Source organism: Sorex araneus, chromosome 1, assembly GCF_027595985.1.
Source record: "Sorex araneus isolate mSorAra2 chromosome 1, mSorAra2.pri, whole genome shotgun sequence".
In the NCBI taxonomy this organism is placed as follows: Eukaryota; Metazoa; Chordata; class Mammalia; order Eulipotyphla; family Soricidae; genus Sorex; species Sorex araneus.
Window position 1 is genome coordinate 426657722 of NC_073302.1, and position 18716 is coordinate 426676437.

The 18716-nt window shown below is 49.6% G+C and overlaps 1 protein-coding gene across 1 annotated transcript in view; it reads left to right on the plus strand.

Annotated features, from left to right (window-relative positions):
• SND1 (staphylococcal nuclease and tudor domain containing 1) overlaps positions 1–18716 on the plus strand; it is a 424531-nt gene that overhangs the window by 242407 nt on the left and 163408 nt on the right. The window contains exon 13 of the mRNA XM_004608287.3: positions 3033–3143. Within this exon, the coding sequence (XP_004608344.1) occupies positions 3033–3143 (111 nt within the window). The remainder of the gene's footprint in view (positions 1–3032; positions 3144–18716) is intronic.

The following is an 18716-nucleotide window of genomic DNA, read 5'->3' on the forward strand; positions in this document are numbered from 1 at the left end:
GTGGAATTACTGATACACTCAAGAAAGCAGAACTTATGAATTTGTCTAAAGCAGCATAATGTCATGGCACATAATTTAATGTTCTCTTTTCTTACTGGGCAACTGATCAATACACCAGTGCTAGGTTCTGAGCTGTCTTTAGCCAGGGGGAAAAATCTCCTGACCTTTCATTAACAGCCAAAAGAAGTGATTGAGAGTCAAGTGCATGGATCTAGGCTAATTCCATTTTCCTTCTCTCTCTTTCATTCTCTTTTTAAATTCAAGTCTTAGATAATGGCAGGAAGAAAGATAAAAGCTGGTAAGGCAAGTAGAAAGCTTTTGTCCTTAATTCTATGCTGGGCAAGCTTGACTAATATATGCTAAGGATAATAGTGTTCCAATGCTGCATTTCCTAAATGATTTGATGTTTTTCTGATACTTCAAAGAGCATCTCAACTTTTTTTTTTTAAGGAGGTGTTAAAGCAAAATCAAAAGGTTGCGTTATAAATTTGACACGGTTCAAAAATTATCTTAAGCTGAATTTCATAAAACGTATTGATTCTCACTGTCAAATATTCTGCTCAACACTGGGGTACAGAACCAGGACAACCCAGCCCTTGGCCCCTCAGCCCTTGTCCTTTAGAAAGGAAGCCCAACAGCGAATTAATCATTGTAGTACAGTGTGATGCGTTACCAAGGAGGGTCACACGCTGAGAAGAAAATGCATGTGATGTGATTCTCACATGTCTGGCTCATAGTCAATGGTCTAGTGATGGTTGCTCTTATTTTATGTGTTTTTACTAAGAATCCGCACCACAACTGTTCCTCCAGGCAAAATCTGCAATTAAGGTTAAGAAAGACGCTATAGAGCTTAGACTTGCAGCTTTAGGGCTGGGGATAGGTAGTGGGCTTTGGACCCCGATGCCTTCCCTGGCTCAGAGATTGGCCAGACTAAGAGGAAAGGAGCTCGGTGGGGCTGGGGAGAGCATCCAGGGTACTTCAGGCCATGCGGGCGCTCAATAATTCTGTGGATTGATTTGGGCAGCATTAAAAGGAGTGGATCATTAAACATTTGTGGGGGTTTGCTTAGTGTTCTCTAGCTTTTCATATGGAAGCTTATTTGTGTGAATTTTCCCTTGCCTGCTGTCATTCCAACTTTCTCCTCCAGACCCCATGCATTGACTGTAAAATGTCAGTGCACAGTGATGCCAAAGGCAGCCACAAACAGTCTTTGTTCTTCTGGCATTTCCGCTGCTGAGACATCTCAACCTGTCACCGGTCGAGTCACCCTCGCTGGGCTTTTCTCTGGCTCTTGGTTTGGGGGGAGCCCTGCTCCTGCCCTGTTGGGGGTTTCTGGGTGACACACTTAGTTAAATTCCCACCACTTATCAACATCTACAGCTGCTGATTGGGGGCTGCTGGCATTCTCCAGGCTGCCAAAGCCAACTCCGTGCTAATGACAGCGTTTGCCAGCACGCCTGTGCAGTGACTCAGGAGACCGGGTGGCCAGCAAAGCAGCCTCTTTGTGGGAGTGGATTGTGAGAAGTGCTAATTCCGTGGCGGCTCGGAGATATTAATATCATGCTGGCAGTAGATAAACAGGCAGCAGAGGGGCACAGGATGAGGAGAGGAGCCGCCACAGCATCTTTCCTCCCCTCTCTGCCACCCATCGGTTTCCCCCTCCCCACACCCCCGTTTTTTTAAACAGCACATTCCCCCGAGTTCCCCCTAGTAGAGCCTTGAAGTGGCTTCACGGTGCACACAAACGCCTGAGTCCAGCTCCCTGTGGCCCTTGAGCAGACACAGCAAAGAACACGAGGTGGGAAGAGTTAACTCTCTTTGGAAACCACCCTCCATGCCGGCATATGGGCCAGTGGCCATGGTTTCCCATCCCCCTTCCTTGTAGGGCTGCTCACCAGATGGTCTGAGTGGGGCCTCTTAGTATATGGGTGACAGACACAAAGACATAACCACCACAGTCCCTCAGTAATATGACACCTTTTGATCTTCTGGAACTTGCTGTAGAACATATTTGGGGGATGGAGGGATTATTGAGGGAAGGGCATGTTTGGGCCACACCCAGCGATGCTCAGGCGCACTCCTGGTGCTGCCAGGGGTGGGGTGGCACAGATGCCAGGTTGGAGCCAGGGTCCTCTGCATATGTGGCCAGTACCTTACCGCTTGCTCCCAGAGACCAAGTCCTTCTCTGGGATGAGGAGGAACCTCCTGGTCATTCCCAGGGCCATCTGTCCTGGAGAATAGATGCATGTGGCTGAGAGGGGCACCTTTTTTTCTTGGGTGACGGAAAGAGTCAATGCCTTTGAGGGGTGCTTGAAGTAGGGTTTGATCCTGAGTGTTTCTGGTCCTTAAAGGGCTGTTTAGAGTATTGCCCTAAAGCTGCTCATGTCCTCAGTCACAGTTTCTTGGCTCTCCCTTCACGTGCCATCTTTCAAAAAGAACTTTTATATCCCCTAACCTTTGCCCTTTCCCTCTCCCCAGCCCTCCTTTGGGTCCGATTTCCAGTGAGAAGCGATCTGGGCGTGCAATGTCAAATGCACATTTCTATCATTGCCAGCCTGGAACGAGGCATTTTCCAGTTACAGTATCAGCGAGTAAGGAAAATTGGAAAAAATTTAGGTCATGCTTTTATGTGGGTTTTTTGGTTGTGTTTTTTTTTTTCTTTAATCCATGTGCCTGATATTTTCGAGCTGACTTTTCTTGAGGGTAGTGGCTTGTTTATAACATTCTGTAAATAGCCCGGCCTAATGTGGGCTCTTTACAGATATTTTCTGCTTGTTTTTATGTATGGATTGGGATAGCATCTGACTGTACTAAGCAGAAAACTGCTGAGCTAGGGAACTTGGCTATTCCACCTTTTATTTGATTTCTCCGCTAAGCAACTCATTGGTCTTGAAAGCCTTGGCTTGCTCCCCCTTCCTCTGCTAGGATGCACGAGGTCTTCAGGTACTCCCCGTTCTTATCACCGGTGACTGACGCCCACGCCCTCTCCCCCAACCCTGCGCTGGCTCACTGACCTGTCTTTTTTGTTACAGAAACATCGCTGAGGCTCTGGTGAGCAAAGGTTTGGCCACAGTGATCCGCTACCGGCAGGACGACGATCAGCGGTCCTCCCACTACGATGAGCTGCTTGCTGCTGAGGCCAGGTGAGAGCATCCCCAGAAAAGCAGCCCCCGGGACTGTCCCTTCCGCCCCGTCCTGCCCACTGCTCAGCAGAGTTCAGCAGACTCCGGATGCTTGTCTGTGTTTGTCCGGTTGCTCCCTAACCCTGAGCCCACCCAGGCCTCTGTCCTGGCCCCCCCGGAACAGGCCTGTTCAGTGGCTGTCCCTGGGACGCGTGGGTCAGACAAAGCCGAGGAGACGCAGCACTACCAGCTTGTCGTCCTCACGCCCTCTCCTTGCTCCTGGGCCCGCAGTGACGCCCGGCTCCTTGGCAGGACGTTTCCTTGGGTTCTTACCTCTGGGGCCTCTGCTCGCCGGCCCCTTCCATTGATCACCTCTAGGCCTTTCATCATGTACGGAGGAAATGAAAACATTTATTAGGAAATGAGTTTTGGTTCCACACTTCTGACGGCTGGCAGGAGAGCATTTCAGAGGCCCTGTGACATTTTACTTCTGTCCTTCCTGCCGGCGGCTGGTTGCCCCAAGGACGTGTGTTCTCCGAGGCAGCATTGCTTACCCAGAGGCCCGTGCAGAGCTGTCTGTCCTTGGGTGGCGCTGGGCACTGGACAGCCCAGCCAGTGGGTGGGATTCGGCGGGCTGTAGTCACTCGCCTCCCACAGCCATTTCTCTGTGACCTAGGACTCACTCGGTTCCCGAAGTTTGGGAATTGCCAGATCCCGCTCCATAGTGAGAAGGGGGAACGAGTCCAGGCACGTGTTCGCTATACTTTAGACTCTGTCACCGAGATCACTTCCTTGCTCTTTGGCCCAGAACATTGCCCTGATATGTGACATTTACCTCTAACACCATGTCACATCCTGATGGATCGAGCATCTGCAACGTGTCACACCGAATGTCAGCCGAGATAGCAGTCTGTCAGGTGACTGTGGCTTTGGGGATTCTTTTCCAAAGGCTTTTCCCCACGGACCCAGTCTAGGACCTGACGCCAAAGCACAGAGGATTTAGAGAAAATACCACTCTGGTTGGCGGTGTAAGACTCAGAAATAGCTGATGCAAAATTATATACACAGGGAGCACACCCGTAATTGAGGCATCTCTTCCCGTCCTCGTTCTCTCCCTGCCTGTAACCTCCCTGAGCCTGGTGGGCTCGGCAGACCCGCTGAGTGCCGCAGCCCAGCCTCTCGCAGTGGTCACTGGTGAGCTTCTCTCGGAGCTGGTCAGTCATGAGACTGTGCTGGAGGAGGGATGGGAGGCGGGGCGGGGGGCTGACTTTGTGCGGAGCTTTGTGCTGATCGGAACTCGAACAGTCGATGCCCACCCCAGGGCAGCAGGGCTACGCCATAGCACCGGGTCTGGTCTGTCTTCCACACAGATAAACTCCCCAACAGAGAACGTTGACTTCAGCTAGGCAGAGAAGCAGGAGAAATTGCCTGCAGAGCTGCTGGGGGCAGGGGGCACACCAGGTTCTCGTTCATCAGTTGGAGCAGCTGTGTTGCGCTTACAGTGCCAGTGGGTATGTAGAGAAAGGTGGGCTCGGCTTTTTAAGTTGTAGGTTTTCAGAAGCAAACAGCCCGGGCTGGACCTAATGAGATAGCCCAGTGGGCTGAGTGCAGGCTTGGCTTCCAGGAGACCTGGCTTCTATTGCCAGCACCCTCAGGAGACATCTGAACTCCCGGCTACGCCAGGTGTGGCCAGCCAGACCCGAAACTGAAGCCCGCAGTCTCTGGAGTCCAGCGCTCACCTTGAGCTGAGGGAATGCCGAGACGCTGGCCTGCTGACGCAGAGCTGCGAGAGATGATTGTGCTGCTCCGTGGCCTCCCAACTACGGTGGAAAAACTGGCTTCAGGGTCACTGCACTGTTGGCCGGTTGAGTAGATGGAACGTTGGCACTTCCCATGACCTGGGGGGCAGGGGCGTAAGGCAGCAGAGCTCCTAAAGCATGAGGCGAAACGGCCACTCGCCCCATGAGAACACTTGCCTTTGTCGGCATACCCCAGGAGGGTTTCTGGGCCATCTTACAGATGTCCCATCCGCACCTTCGAAAAGACTTCCTGCTCGCTCACAAGGGGGCCTGGAGCCATGAACCCATCTTACCAGGGGCAGAGCGCACCCTTTCTCAGACACAGCTGACCGGGCTTCAAGAGCACCTGGTGTGCGGATACTGTGTTTGCCTTTCTCTGGCTTTCCACGGGAAGCGCTCCGTTCCCCCGTGCCACGGTCCCGTTCCGTGCGTGTGTCTGTCAGTTTGCAGCTTGTCAGGGTTCTCTCTCCATGCCGCTTCTGCCTTCTCCCGCCTCCTGAATATTATATGAGTTTTGGGCTGTTCTCTTCCTCACCCCGCCCCCCACCCCGAACCCCCATGAGATCAGCTGGGTTTTTTGTTTTTATTTCCCATTGAACTTGCCTTTGGGATTTTTAAGCCCTGCCGATTTGGGGGGGGCGAGAGGGGGCCTCCCAGCTCTGTGTCATCCTCAGATCTCATTAGTGAGTTGTTTACTCCTTTCTTGGGTCCTGCCGAGGCCCCTGAACACGGATGGCAACTGGTGGTGACCCCGAGTCTGTCACTGCTTATCCTGTCACTCACTTAGCTGTTTTTTGTTCTTCATCCTTCAGCTACTTTTTCATCTCCAGTGATTGCGAACTGAACCCAGCCAATTTGAATCAGTCCCTCCCCCTCGCACGCAACCCTGGTAAACTTTCTGGAGGTGCTGTGTCGAATGCTTTAGTCAAGGCCAAATGACTCGCATCTGCTGCACTTCGGGCCACTGCCCATCCTGGCACTCCTGGGGAGGAGAGACAGGTTGGGGGCGCCAGACCAGCCTTCTCTGGGGACACCCCCACCTCCATCCTGAGGGGTGTGATTTCTTTGTGCTCGGAATCCCTCTTTCCTTCTCTCTGCGCATCACCCTCGCGCCCGGCAGCCACGCAGTGCTCTTCCGTTGACTTTGCTTTCCAGAGCACTGCTTGGCCATTAATCCTTTTAGAGGAACATTGTAAGCTTTGGGGAAAGGGCAGCCTGTTAACGTGTCTGACTTCTCGGGTCAACGCCGCTGCCTGCCCGGGAGTTGATGAGCTTTCTCGGGGCTCCGTGACCTGTGCTTCCTCGGCGAGCGGGTCTGATCCGCCGGCCCTTTCTCAGATCCTCTGATGGGAGCCCGGGGAGGGATGCTCTCCATGCTGGTCGGGAGACCAGGTGAGTCAGCTTAGCTGGCTGCTTGCAGGCACGCGCACACGGCTGCTCTGTGGCACGGGTCCCGGCGTCTGACCCTTCTGATGCCTCTGTTGACTCACGGCTGGCCCGCTTTGGGCCATTGTGCTGCCACTCGGCGTGGCTGGAGGAAGCCACATCTTTGTTTGTTCCAAGGGTAAATAGTCCTCCAAGTCCCCACAGGCAGCTGTCTTTTCTGGTCCAGTTGTGTGGCAGCTGCTGCCTCCTCCCTTTTTACCTTGTGTCCTGGCAAGATAAGGCGTTGGCACCTTTACACAGGCTCGAAGCCGTACTGCTCCCATTGGCTCCATTGGAAGTCCTTTGATTTGGGTCCAGGGTTCTGGGCTCTAATGTGTGACCTTTGTATTTTCAGTGAAAATTGCAGTGACCGTTTCTTGGTGACAGGCAGAACTTGCTCCGCCTTTTTCAAGGCAGCATAAACACTCACTGGGGTGTTTGACACCCCAATTCTTTAAGTGTCAGTGGCCCAGTTTCTACTGTTCCTTTCACTTCCACTATCAGTCAGCTTCTGGCCTGCTGTATTGCTCACCTCAGTGACCATCGAAGTGTGAGGTGGGACTTTTGACACCTTCTACGGAGAGCTCGTAATCCCTGGAGGCTTTTCCAAGGCACTGGGTCATTATCAGGACTCTTCTCATTTTCCACGGTGTCTCAGAAATCTTTCATCTGTTTAGCCTAATACAACTGGCATGATTTCAAGCAAACCAGAACATGGATTTCTTTTGCCTCCTAGGTGACTATGCAAATGGGCTTTGGCTGAGTTTGTTTGGGACACTGGAGACAAGCTAGAAACGCTTGGAGTCAGCTGCAAACCTGGCTGGACGCCTTGTTTACCTTGGCCACCCAGACCTTAAGGATATCACCTGTGCCTTCCCCTAAGGCTCCCAAACCAATTTTTAAAATGTAATATTTTTAAGATTTCCTAGAAGCTGTTAGAATCCACGGCTTGTTGCGGTAAAACACAGAAAGTGATGTTTGCTTAGAAGTGGGGGCTTGATTCCTTTAAGGCGCCTTTTTTATTCTAAGATTTTTTGTGATTTCAGGATAAGATGGATAGATTCGGGAGAGAAATGGCTATCCCTCCCTACCACATTGACTGCAGGGAGTACTTTTGTTGCATAATCTGGTGTCTAAGCAGATTTAAGTGCATTTAGATTGATTCTGGATGGATGTAATGAGGTGAGGGTTACCTCAGGGGAGGAGCAACGGGCAGGCTCTCCCTGTGGCCGTGCATCCTGTTACTGCTTAGGTGATGGGTGAGAGACTGTCATAACGAGGGTCTGGCGTAGCTCTGCCTTGCCTGTCTCTTCCCAGTCCCCTTAGACACGTTTTCCTGATTGCAAACAGAGCAGCATTTCCTTCCTCAAAAAAAAAAAAAATCCGGGGACCAGAGAATTAGTAGAGCAGATAGGACACTCACCTTGCACTTGACTTGACCGAGCCTGATCCCTGGCACCCCCATATGGTGCCCTGAGGCCACCCCAGGAGTGATCCCTAAGCATAGAGCCAGGAGTAAGCCCTGAGAATGCGGGTGTGGTTCCCCGCCCCCACACACCTGAAATAAATCTAAAGAAAAGCTAGTTCTTCTGCTCCACAGATTTATGCATCTTCAATGGCCAGCATCTGCAGGCACCAGTCCCGAATGGGACAGCTGTCAGATAGTCCTTACTTTCATCCCGAGGTTGACCAGAACACCCACCCCTCCGCAGCCTTCTCTCGGCTTGAAACTCTAGGAAATCTGCACTGGCATTTCCATCACAGCTGCCTGTCAGAAAGCTCTTGGGTTTGTTTTTTTTGTTTGTTTTGTTTTGTTTTTTTATTGAATCACTGTGAGATACACAGTTACAAAGCTGTTCATGATTGGGTTTCAGTGTCATACAATGTTCAGACACCCTTCCCTCCACCAGTGTACATTTCCCACTACCGTTTCCCTCCCACGCACCCCCACCTCCCCTATCCAATCTCCCAGCCTACTTGGAAACTACTCAGCCATTCACAGTAGGCATTGTGAAGAGGGAAATGTTTTAAGTAAGAATCTCTCTTGGCAATGGCAGTTATTGGGGGCTATAGTGTGCTTACCAGTTTCCATGCGTTTGTCGCAGTGACTTGTAAATGGGACGCCCCTTCCCACTGAAGTGCTTTTAATACCAGTGGGGAAGAAATACTCTTGGCCTCCCACTCGGGGTAGCCTGAGCAGCTATGTATTTTCTGATTTACCAGAGAAGTTTATTTCACAAAATTTTAAGGGTGGATAAAATGATTTACGCCTAAGACAGACAAAAACAACCAAAAAAAGAACCCCCCCCAAAAAACAAAACCAGATCTAGGATGGGATTATTCCTGTCTATTTATTTGACTGGTATTTGTAGTACTGATTGTAGATGAAATGTGAAGACTTATCAGTCATTTCTGTTATACCAGAACCTCTGGCTTTAGGGCTGTCAATGGAGGAGGCCTGCAGAATCAGCCTGACGGTTCTGATTTCATTAAACATCTTGACAAAGAGAGGCACATTTCATCTTTTCCTTAGCCCAGTCAGAAGCATCGATCCTGAATTTGAGTGTACGCTTTGAAATTTTATTTATTTTTCTTTTATGTTATTTTTTGGGGCCCACCCAGCTCCGCTCAGGGCTTACTCCTGGCTCCGCACCCAGGGATCATTCTTGGCGGGGTCGTGTGGCAAGCCGTGGATCAAACCCGGATGCCAGGGATCAAATCCGCCTCAGCCATGCGCAAGGCAGATGCCCCACTCGCTGTACCATCGCTCTGTCCTTGCTTAGAAATGGTAAAATGTCTATCTGTTCTACCACCGCTTATAGATTATGTGAGCTAACTAGTTCTCCCAAAAAAATAAATTATTCCTCTGTTGGGAACTGTTGGTCAGCGCTGCTTTATCTTGCCAGGGATGACTTTGCCTTCACTTCTCTTTATTCATTTCCATTGAGGGTGTCCTGAGTCCCAGGCTTTGGGGATGGTAGCGCTAAAGACAAAAGATAATAGACATAAGTCTCCCGTAGCTTGTGCTCTCAAAGGGACAGACGTTAAATACCTTTATAGTTCTGGATATTGCCATTTGTATAGTCCCTCTGCTTACGTGGTTTCTTAGCCCCTCCTCTTTCTCTCTGCAGTCTTAATCCTGACTGCCTTTTACATCTTATTCCATCTCTCATTTCTGTTCGCTTTCCCCAAGCGAGCATCTCCCTGAAATTCATCTTGGCCGTCTGGCCTCTGTTCTTATCTTTTCAATAGTTTAATGGCACAGCTTTAAATAAACCCAGATTTCTCACTTTCAGCCTAATGACCTCGAGTGAAATTTCTCTTTGAATAAAATGAGAGCCCACCAGAATACTGCTACTGCAGAGCCCTGATTGGGAAATTTTCCCTCTCTGCTTCACTCAGAAACCCTAGTAGGTCTCAGTACCCCCAAGACCCAGGAGGATTTCCACGGGGCCCCGGCAACACAGCTGGAGCATTGCACCCCAGAGCATTGCACTCCAGCACAGAGAATGGAGACACTCCTTCCTCTTTACCAGCCCAGTGACATCTTCCTTTCACCCTGGGACTGTCGCCTGCCTCTCTTCCGGAGTCTGGCAGGTGAGGGTGTCAGGCAGGAGAGAGCTAATGAGATTCAGCACGTGTGGGGAGAGGGGGCGGGGGGGTCACCGTTTGGGGAATCTGGTTGATCAGCTTTTGCAGGAGGGAATGCTACCAGGAAAGTGCACTGAAAGAGCTGGCGTGGGGAAGTGCTTTGACGATACAGCTGAATGTGGGGAAATTTAGCTTTTCCCTTTCTTCAGAAAAGATGAAGCACTCAACATCCAAATAGCAGTAATCAATCTGCATTTAAGGCAGCACAAATGGCCACTTCTGGAGAGCTGTATAATGTCTCCCTTCCCAAATAGTCTTCTCCTTCAGGGTGTTAAGAGGATCTGCTCACTTTCTCCGTCCTGTCCTTTCCGCCCCTCCTCTCACCCTCGGCTCCCGATCCTGAAGGCTGCTGGGAGGGGTTCCTGCCGGAGCTGGGACCCAGTGGGTGTGTGCGCTGTCTCCGAGTCAAAGTTCCCAGGACATCTGGTGGACAGGGTCCAGTCAGGAATTGGGGTTTAAAAGTGGTCCCTGTCCAGTCTTTGCAGTCATTAGCGTATGCTGGTTCCATACCTTCTGAGGAAGGTTTCAGTGTTGCTTCAACCCTCTGGTGCCCAAGAGTCTAGGTATTGGCAACCAAGCCCTTACTGGCAAGAAATCATAAAGTTATTTCAAAGCAAACATTTTTCCTGACTCCCCTATCTCCACCCCAAGCACATTGCAAGGACCTAAGTAGTGACCCACCGTGTAAGGAGCTAAGTTTTAACCTTGATCCACCACCCATCTCACTTACACAACTCACCTTGCAACTGTTTGTCTCGGATCTGGACTAGACTTGCTAGAGACTACTCCAGGCGTGCCCATGGTTGCTCTTCTGTCCAAGATGACTTGCCCTTTCTCTCCCTTCTCAGTGAGCTTAAGAGACTTACTCTTTTCACAGGCCCTAAATATTTGTGGTTTTGATCCATTTCAGCGTGCACTTGAGGACTAACTCTTGACCCTTGACTTTTTTCGATCATCTCAGAACTTGACTTCCTGAGCATCTCAAAGCATGCTCCTGGGGCTGCTGTGCCATTGTCTCTTGCAAATGAGTTAGAAGTGTGATTGCTGGACTGCCCCAGACCCACTGACATCAAAATCCCTGGGGGTGAGCCCTCACAGTTCCCCCATCCTGGCGTCTTTCAGGTGATGCCGACATTCACTCAAATTTAAGTACCATTGCCCTGAGCCGTTCCTGTCCACTGTCAAATGAATTAAAATGTAGTCCTGTTATAGCAGATGAATAATCTTTATTGCAGTGGGAATTTAATCAGGCTTGTAAGTAATAGAGAACAAGGCATGGAATTGGATTTATCTGTCATCGTACTGCCTTCCCTCCCGGTGGCCACAGCCGTATTCGTCCCCACCAGGCCAACCAGACAGATCTTGGTTCCCTCTCCCTCTGTCTCAAGGCCCTTCCTCATACTCTGCCTTTCCGGCTCCTTCCCTTCCTTCACCAGGTCTAGCAGATTTAACGTGAAGTCATCTTGAGTGTTGCCTTGCTGGCTTGCTTTGGTCCATCTGCAGTGTCAGGAGACTGCGTGAGTGTGAGAGCCGAGTCATAACAGATAGCCCGAGCTGACTCTTGCACTAATCCTAAGAAATCTCTCCGGAGGGCTGGAGTCCGAACAATTAATCACCGATACATCAGTGCACAGAAATTCATAGCTGCTTCTGAAGGGGAAATCCACCCCCTAGCTTCCTCGCATCAGCAGGACTCTGCATCGAAATTCCTTACAAACTCCAGCCCGCATTTCTCTTTTATCCTGCTCTGCCCCTGGCTTCCCCTCCAGCTTTGGGCCCAGAAGCCTAGAAGGATTACTTCCCGTTCTTCTTGCTCTTCTGCAGCAGATTCAGAAAGCCAACTGTCTAGAGCAGGACATCCAATCTTTTCCAGCAGTGACGGGAAATGTAGCTCACTCTGGAAAACCCATATTCCAAATAGCAGGTCTGTTGCTTGTCACTCCAGGAGTCAGATGACACATCGCAACTTCGTGTGATTTGTTCATGTTACAGTGATACATACCTTACCTTAAGTCTATTGGGATGTTAAAAAAAAAAAAAAAGCATATGGTCTAGTGGGGATCTGGATGAGTCAGTAAACAATTGTGAATACAATTATGATAGTGGGGATTTGAATGAGTATCTGGGATGTGTATTTGGGAGCATCTAAAGCAAAGGGTAAACTGAAGAAGAGTCCAAGAGGGGAAGCATATTCTGCCTGATCCACCCCGAGGAAGGGAGCAATGCTCTTACTGCCCCACAGCACAACACTTCTCCTTCCTTGAATTTATCCTGTGGAATAATTAGTGAGGTTCGAATGGAACAGTTTATTGCAGATTTATTCCTCACGGCATTATTTATAATACTGGAAGTATTATATTCAAATAAATATGGAGCACTCTGTGACGGATTAAGTCATGGAACACATCCATATGAGGGATTTACTCTGCTGCTTTATTCTGTAAGAAATTAATAACAGTATTGTAAATCAATGTCACTTCAGTAGGAAAGAGAGAAAGCAAGGTGGTGGAGAGTGGAGTAGAAGAGTACCAGAAGGAGTGGTCTGGCTGAGGTTTCTAGGGAGGGGAATGAGGCCGCACACGCTCCCCCTACGGCTGAAGTGTTGGTGGGGGGCTGGAGAGCAGGCTCTGCATGCAGGGGGCCTGGGTGTCGTCGCCCATGTCATGGTTCCCTGAGTCCCCTGAATCAGAAATCTAAACAAATTTTCACAATTAAGGCATAAAGGGCTGCGGCTGTGTGTTTAAGTTTGAAAATGAGGGGACCGTGCCTTCTTCTTGGAGTAGAATTGGGAATTACTGTTTCCACACTGTGTTTTGATGGTCGTGCCACTGCCTTGGTGCTGGGGAATGGGTGAGTTTATAAAGCCACGGTTATACCCACATCTCAGTAACCATTTCCACTCAAGATCCAGTGACCCGGGATTGATTCTGACCATAGCCACCTACTGCTTTAGTCCTGGAGCCTGGTGGGCCTGCGGGTTGGCTTGCGTTTGCCGTCAGTCTCACCGTCAGGATGCTTCTTCTGATTGCTCTCTGTCGCTGGGTTCCATGCACCAGGTCTCGGTGGCACCTAACGCAGGAGCACGTGTCTTCCTCTCTTAGTCTGGATTGTGCTGCCAGCTCTGCCTTCCTTGTTACTCACTTCACCATCCCAGGACACCTTCAGATTCATCTCTCTGCTCACCTCCCCTTGACCAAAGGACTCAGTCTCCTCATTTTCAGCACGTGCTCTTCTTCTCGCCCTTTCTAGCCAGTAATTCCAATTTTCTTGCAAAGTGGAGCCCCGTAGCCCTTGCACCCTCACCGCTCTGCACCTGCACCTCCTCTGGGTCTTATCCTCCAGGGTCAGGCCCTTCCTGCTGCTTCCACCAGCTGCCAGGAAAGCAGTGGGAAGGCCTGAGGAGTTGTGGCATGTGACTTCGTTTCATTGATGTCTGTATTTTATTCCTGCTGAAACACCATATTCTTCAGTGTGGCCTAAAGCACCTGTGAGAAGTCCTTCAGGAGTTTAGCAAGTTATTCATTCTTTGTTCTGCTTTTTTTTTTTTTGTCTTTTATGTTGGAATTATTTTCCTTTCTCCCATTTATCTTCCATTGTCCAGTAGGAGTTTCACACATTTTTGCTCTACAGCTTTCTTGTATTTATGAGGTCAGAGGTTGGCCCCTACTCATTGCTTCTTGCTGTCTCTCCTACCTGACTTTAGGTGACACGTGATTCTTTTATTCTTGAAGCTTTCTGCTACTCTCCCTCCCTGCCACACACTGTTGGAGACAGGTGAAGCAATAGTGAAGTAGTAATATTCCGAGCCAGGAGCCCGGCCCATGCAGGTGTGCGCACTGCCCTTCTGTCGCACTGGCCTCAACCATATTTCCACTCTGAAATCTCTGCAGCATGAACCACTTTACTGGACACACCAGAACTGAGCGAGGCGAGTATGTGAACAAATGTTGAGGAAAGAATCATAACTCTGCACAGAGCTAGTCTAGCTGTATAAGTTGAGTAACACCTGATCCATTTTGAAAATGATATAGTGGAGTTTATAATTACATGCTGAATAGAGTATTAAGTCTGCTTTTACCATTTCAAAGTACAGTTGTCCATTGAACAGTGCAGGGGTTAGGCCACTGACTTCCTGTGCTATCAAAGCAGAGGGGGGGGAGAGGTTCTGGGAAGCACAGGAGAGAGGAGAGGAGGGTTCCCTGGGGAGCATAGGAGAGGGGTGTGTCCTTAGGGTTGGGGGGAGAGGGAGAGAGAGAGAGAGAGAGAGATATGCATGGCAGGAATTGAACCCAGGTCTCATCTCATGGATGCAAGGATGCAAGGTGAGGCATTTGTCATTGCACCACATCCTCAATTCTATATGTAATTTTGAGGAGGGGGCAGCTGGGACCATCCCTATTGGTGTTAGGACTTACTTCTGGCTCTGTGTTTACTGGCAGTCAGGGGACCATATGTGGTACCAGTGATTGAACTAGGGTCTGGCTCATGCAAGGCCTGCACTGTATCCTGCACTATCTCTGAATCTGTATATATCTTTTTTGTTTGTTTTGGGACCACACCTGGCAGTGTTCAGGGATAACTCCTGATTCTGTGCTCAGGAATCACTTCTGGCAGTACCCAGGAGACATCCCATATATGATTCTGGGGATTGAACTCAGATTGGCAACTGCACTCAAGGCAAGTGCCCTACCTGCTGTAGTACCTCTCCAGCCCTGTGTATAACTTTTGACTCCCTAATAATGTACCACTAATACCCTGGAATGAAAGCTGCAGCAATAACATAGTTAACTCATACTTTATGTATATATACATTTATATTTATATATATTCACTATAGATATACAATATATAGTATACCTATATAAAGAATACATAGACTTTGTATTGTATTCTTAAAATAAAGGTGTTATTTAAGAAATTCATTAAAAATCTCCAGAGAAGTATGTGGTAAGTACATTGTTTCAACGATAGGGGTGAACTGTGGTTCAAGGAAACACTGAAACTGCCCCTCATCTGGGACCCCCGAGGTGGCCAGCCAGTGACTTTGTGGTTGGGGTGAGGTGGCAGCTATAGGTCACCTGTGAGTCTTTTCCATTCCATAGAGTGGTGCCGGAAGGATGCTTGCATGGAGGGGCGTGGGGGAAAATGGGCCTGAGTGGATTCCTAGAGGGACTTGATGTGGCTGCCTGTGCAGGCTTGCAGAGTCCTAGGAACCACACATTAAAATTCCCATTTGCCAGTCTTGATTAGGGCGCTCTATCGAGAGAAGAATGGTGAAAGGGGGTTTTCCGGAGAAGCCTGTGTCGGTGGTGTGCACTGAATGGTCCAGCATTAGCAGGGCGGAGTGAACTCAGTTAAATGATTCTGATGTTATCTGGAGACACTTGCTGAGGGTTGGGCCCTAGAGAGTTAAGAAAGGTCAAGTGGGCACAGTGCGATAGAACTTTAGTTTGGGATGTACACATTCAAGCCTTCAGAGTTAAGGGACACTTTTGTTCCATTTTTGGTTTCCAATGAATCATCATTATAGGGAAATTATGGGTATGGCTGCGAGTTTGTGGACTTGCACTCAGATCTCTCTGCTTACTTTGTCGTTTTCCTGTTACCTCTCCATTGTGGTTCACCCTCTCACTTTATTTTCTCCATACAGTCTCTTTATGGGCTGGGAGTGTGACTCAGTGGTCCAGCCCTGCCCACTGGGATCCCCAAGTAGTCCCAGGCATAATAAAAGAAAGTAGTAGGTTGTTCTTGTGAAAAGTGGTTTCTTTTCCCTGGGCTCTGTTTCCCTGGGAAAAATCCACATAGATAATTCTGGAAGCATTTTAGAGTAGTTCATAGATAGTTCCTAAGCTTCCTAAGTGAAGCAGTCTAGGACCCCCCCTTAAGAATTCCTGGTGTGCTAACTGTTCTATTATTAGGTTAGGGTTGGCACTAACAATAAGTCCTTTGACTTTTTCTTTTACTTCATTGAAAAAAGAAAAGATTTGTTTAAAATGGCTGTCTACCATCACTGAATTGGAATTAATGTCATGGGCTGTTGGCACAAGATGAACTGCTCTTATGTGTCACTGTTGCTGATCAGGGCTTGCGTCTGAAAATCTAAGAGCATACTCCTTGCTAAGAGAGCCTGAGATTCTCATCCTGTCATGCTGAGGGAGCCGAACAAGCTCATGTTAAACATCATCCCCTTACCTCCCTGGCGATATTGGCTTTATTTCCTAGCAGGAAGGCAGGGGCGTTTCATACATGACAACTTCAAAACTTGCTGGTTATTTATCTATTTATTTATTTATTTATTTATTTATCTATCTATCTATTTACTTATTTATTTATCTGGCTGATGCTGTTGTTTGTTTTTATTCATTTGTTTAAAATTTTGCAGAGCTGTTGGGGCTGGAGCAATAGTATAGCAGGTAGGGTGTTTGCTTTGCACCCAGCCAACCTGGGTTCAATTCCCAGCATCCCATATGGTCCCCCAAGCACCACCAGGAGTAGTAATTCCTGAGTGCAAAGCCAGGAGTAACCCCTGTGCATAGCCAGGTGTGACCCCCCCCCAAAAAAAAAGGAAATAAAAAACCACTTTGCAGGGCTCTTGGGTGCACAACTGGTGGTACTCTGGGGCACTGCCTGTCCCAAAGCTCGTGTGTCACTTACTGGCAGTGCTTAGGGATCAAACTGGGGCCTTCTGCATGCAGAGCTTGTGCTCTTGTCTAGCCCATTGCTGTTTAAAAAAAAAAAAAAAGAGTGGTCTAAATGGGGTCTCTCTCCTACACTGGAGCTTCTCGAAACTTCTAGACACATCTGCGGAAGCTGAGTTTCCACCCCTCTTGTGCCCCGCTAACCATTGGCACGTCCGTGGCCATGTACTCACTTTTCCTGTCCAGGGATGATTTCTGTCCATTATTGACCCCACTGGTCTTTGTCCTGCTGCCGCCTGGAGAAGAAAGCCTGGGAGAGGAGCAGGCTGTGTTCTGCCCCACTGCTTCCTTTCTCCTGGCCGGCCAGAGCACCAGCCTGCCTTTGTGAGAAAGCAGCTATTAAGCAGACACAGCGGGAGGAGTTTAGAAGTCAGGAGTTTCATTCCTTGCTTAATGAAAAGGGATGTTGAGCAGTAGCTGCAGCCTGCAGGGAGAAGGGAGTGTGGGGAGGGGAGGCAGGGCTCCTCTGTGGAGCGGGACCAGTGCAAGCAAACCTGCTACCGGGCTCTCCTTGCTGCTTCCAAAGAGAGAGGGGGGGAGGGAAGGAGGGAGGGTAAGAGAGAGAGAGGGAGAGAGAGAGGGAGAGAGAGAAAACACATGGTTATGTAAGCTGGAGGGTGGCCCCACTGAGCAGCAGTGACAAGACAGAACCCAGGACCTGCACTTCCGTCCTTACCATATATGCGGCTGTCAGAGGCCAGTCGGCATCCCTGCGGGGTCCTGGAACAGAGGTCGACATAGGTTCCTGTTGGCAAGAAAGCCCCTCTTGGCATGGGCTGCGTTCCACTGAGATACGTGTGTGGGTTTCTACACTCAGAAGTTCCGTCTGAGCAGCTCTGGCTGCGACATCAGCCCCGGGTCATGCTGAGGGAGGTGTCTGGGCGGGCCTCGCCCCCAAGTCATTGCTTCTGCAGTGTGAGAACCAACACCAGAGCAGCCTCCGCCCAAGGTCTTGGCACAGCTCAGACCCAGCCAGAGCCAGTTATTTAGTCCGTGTCTCTGAGCATCCTGGCTTTGCGACCAGTTTGGTACAGAGCTTAAAGGGAGGGGCGGGGCGGGGTGGGGGATCACTTGCATGTGGGTTTGGTTACGGCATGTATTAATATTCATACTCCACTATAGAGAAAGTCTGGTTGGTGCCTAATGTCATTCGTAGCATATTGCCATGTTTTCTAATTTGGGGTGTTCTTTCTCCTCTGGGGGAGCATCTTGAATCTCGATGAAAAACCCTGATTTTTTGCTTATATACACAGAGCTACTTTGGGGCCACAGACAGAAAGTAGCCTTTCCATTTATTTGCTGCTTTTTGCCTCGAGAACGTCTGTTTCCTTCCTTGCTGTTCAGACTCACCCTTTTTACCCACAGCGGCTATGCACTGCTCTCCATACCCCAGGAAAGGCCAGAGTTCAGCGATGTTCCCCCACGAACTCGGCTGTTTAGTGGGCAGGCCCTGTTTATTTTGGTTGTCCTTGTGGTTAGAAGAGGGTCAGAGTGGAGGCCTCTGCGCCCCCTGAGGGCTTGGCCCTGATGGAAGGTGAGTTCAGCCCCTGTGGCCCAACTTCCATGAGTTTCTGAGAGCAAAATCAGAGGGAGAGCCTGCCAGAGGGGGCCACAGAGCTCTGAGACGTGACCTTGGCCCGCTTGGATCTGTGGGTGGCCTCCAGCCGTGGGTTTTCCATAAAAAGCATCCTTTGGCCCTCTGCCCTTGGCCTACAGACCCCAGGGAAGCCAGGAGCAGCTCAGACCTTCAAATGTAGCCCGGGCCTTTCATCATTATCAGCAGCAAAGTGGGGACACCGCCCCCAGGAAGCCCTGGAAGCTCCTGGAGGTACAGTAGCTGCCACAGGCACAGTTGGGGGGTGCTAGCATGTGGGGTGGACTCTCACAGGTGATGTGAGATTTTTTTTTTTCTCTAATTCTAAAGGGGGTTGAGCAAGTAAGTTTAGAAAGGGATGATGCTTAACAGCTCCCTGAATGGTAAATCGTGACACTGAGAAAGGGAAAATCCTGACCCATTTGCA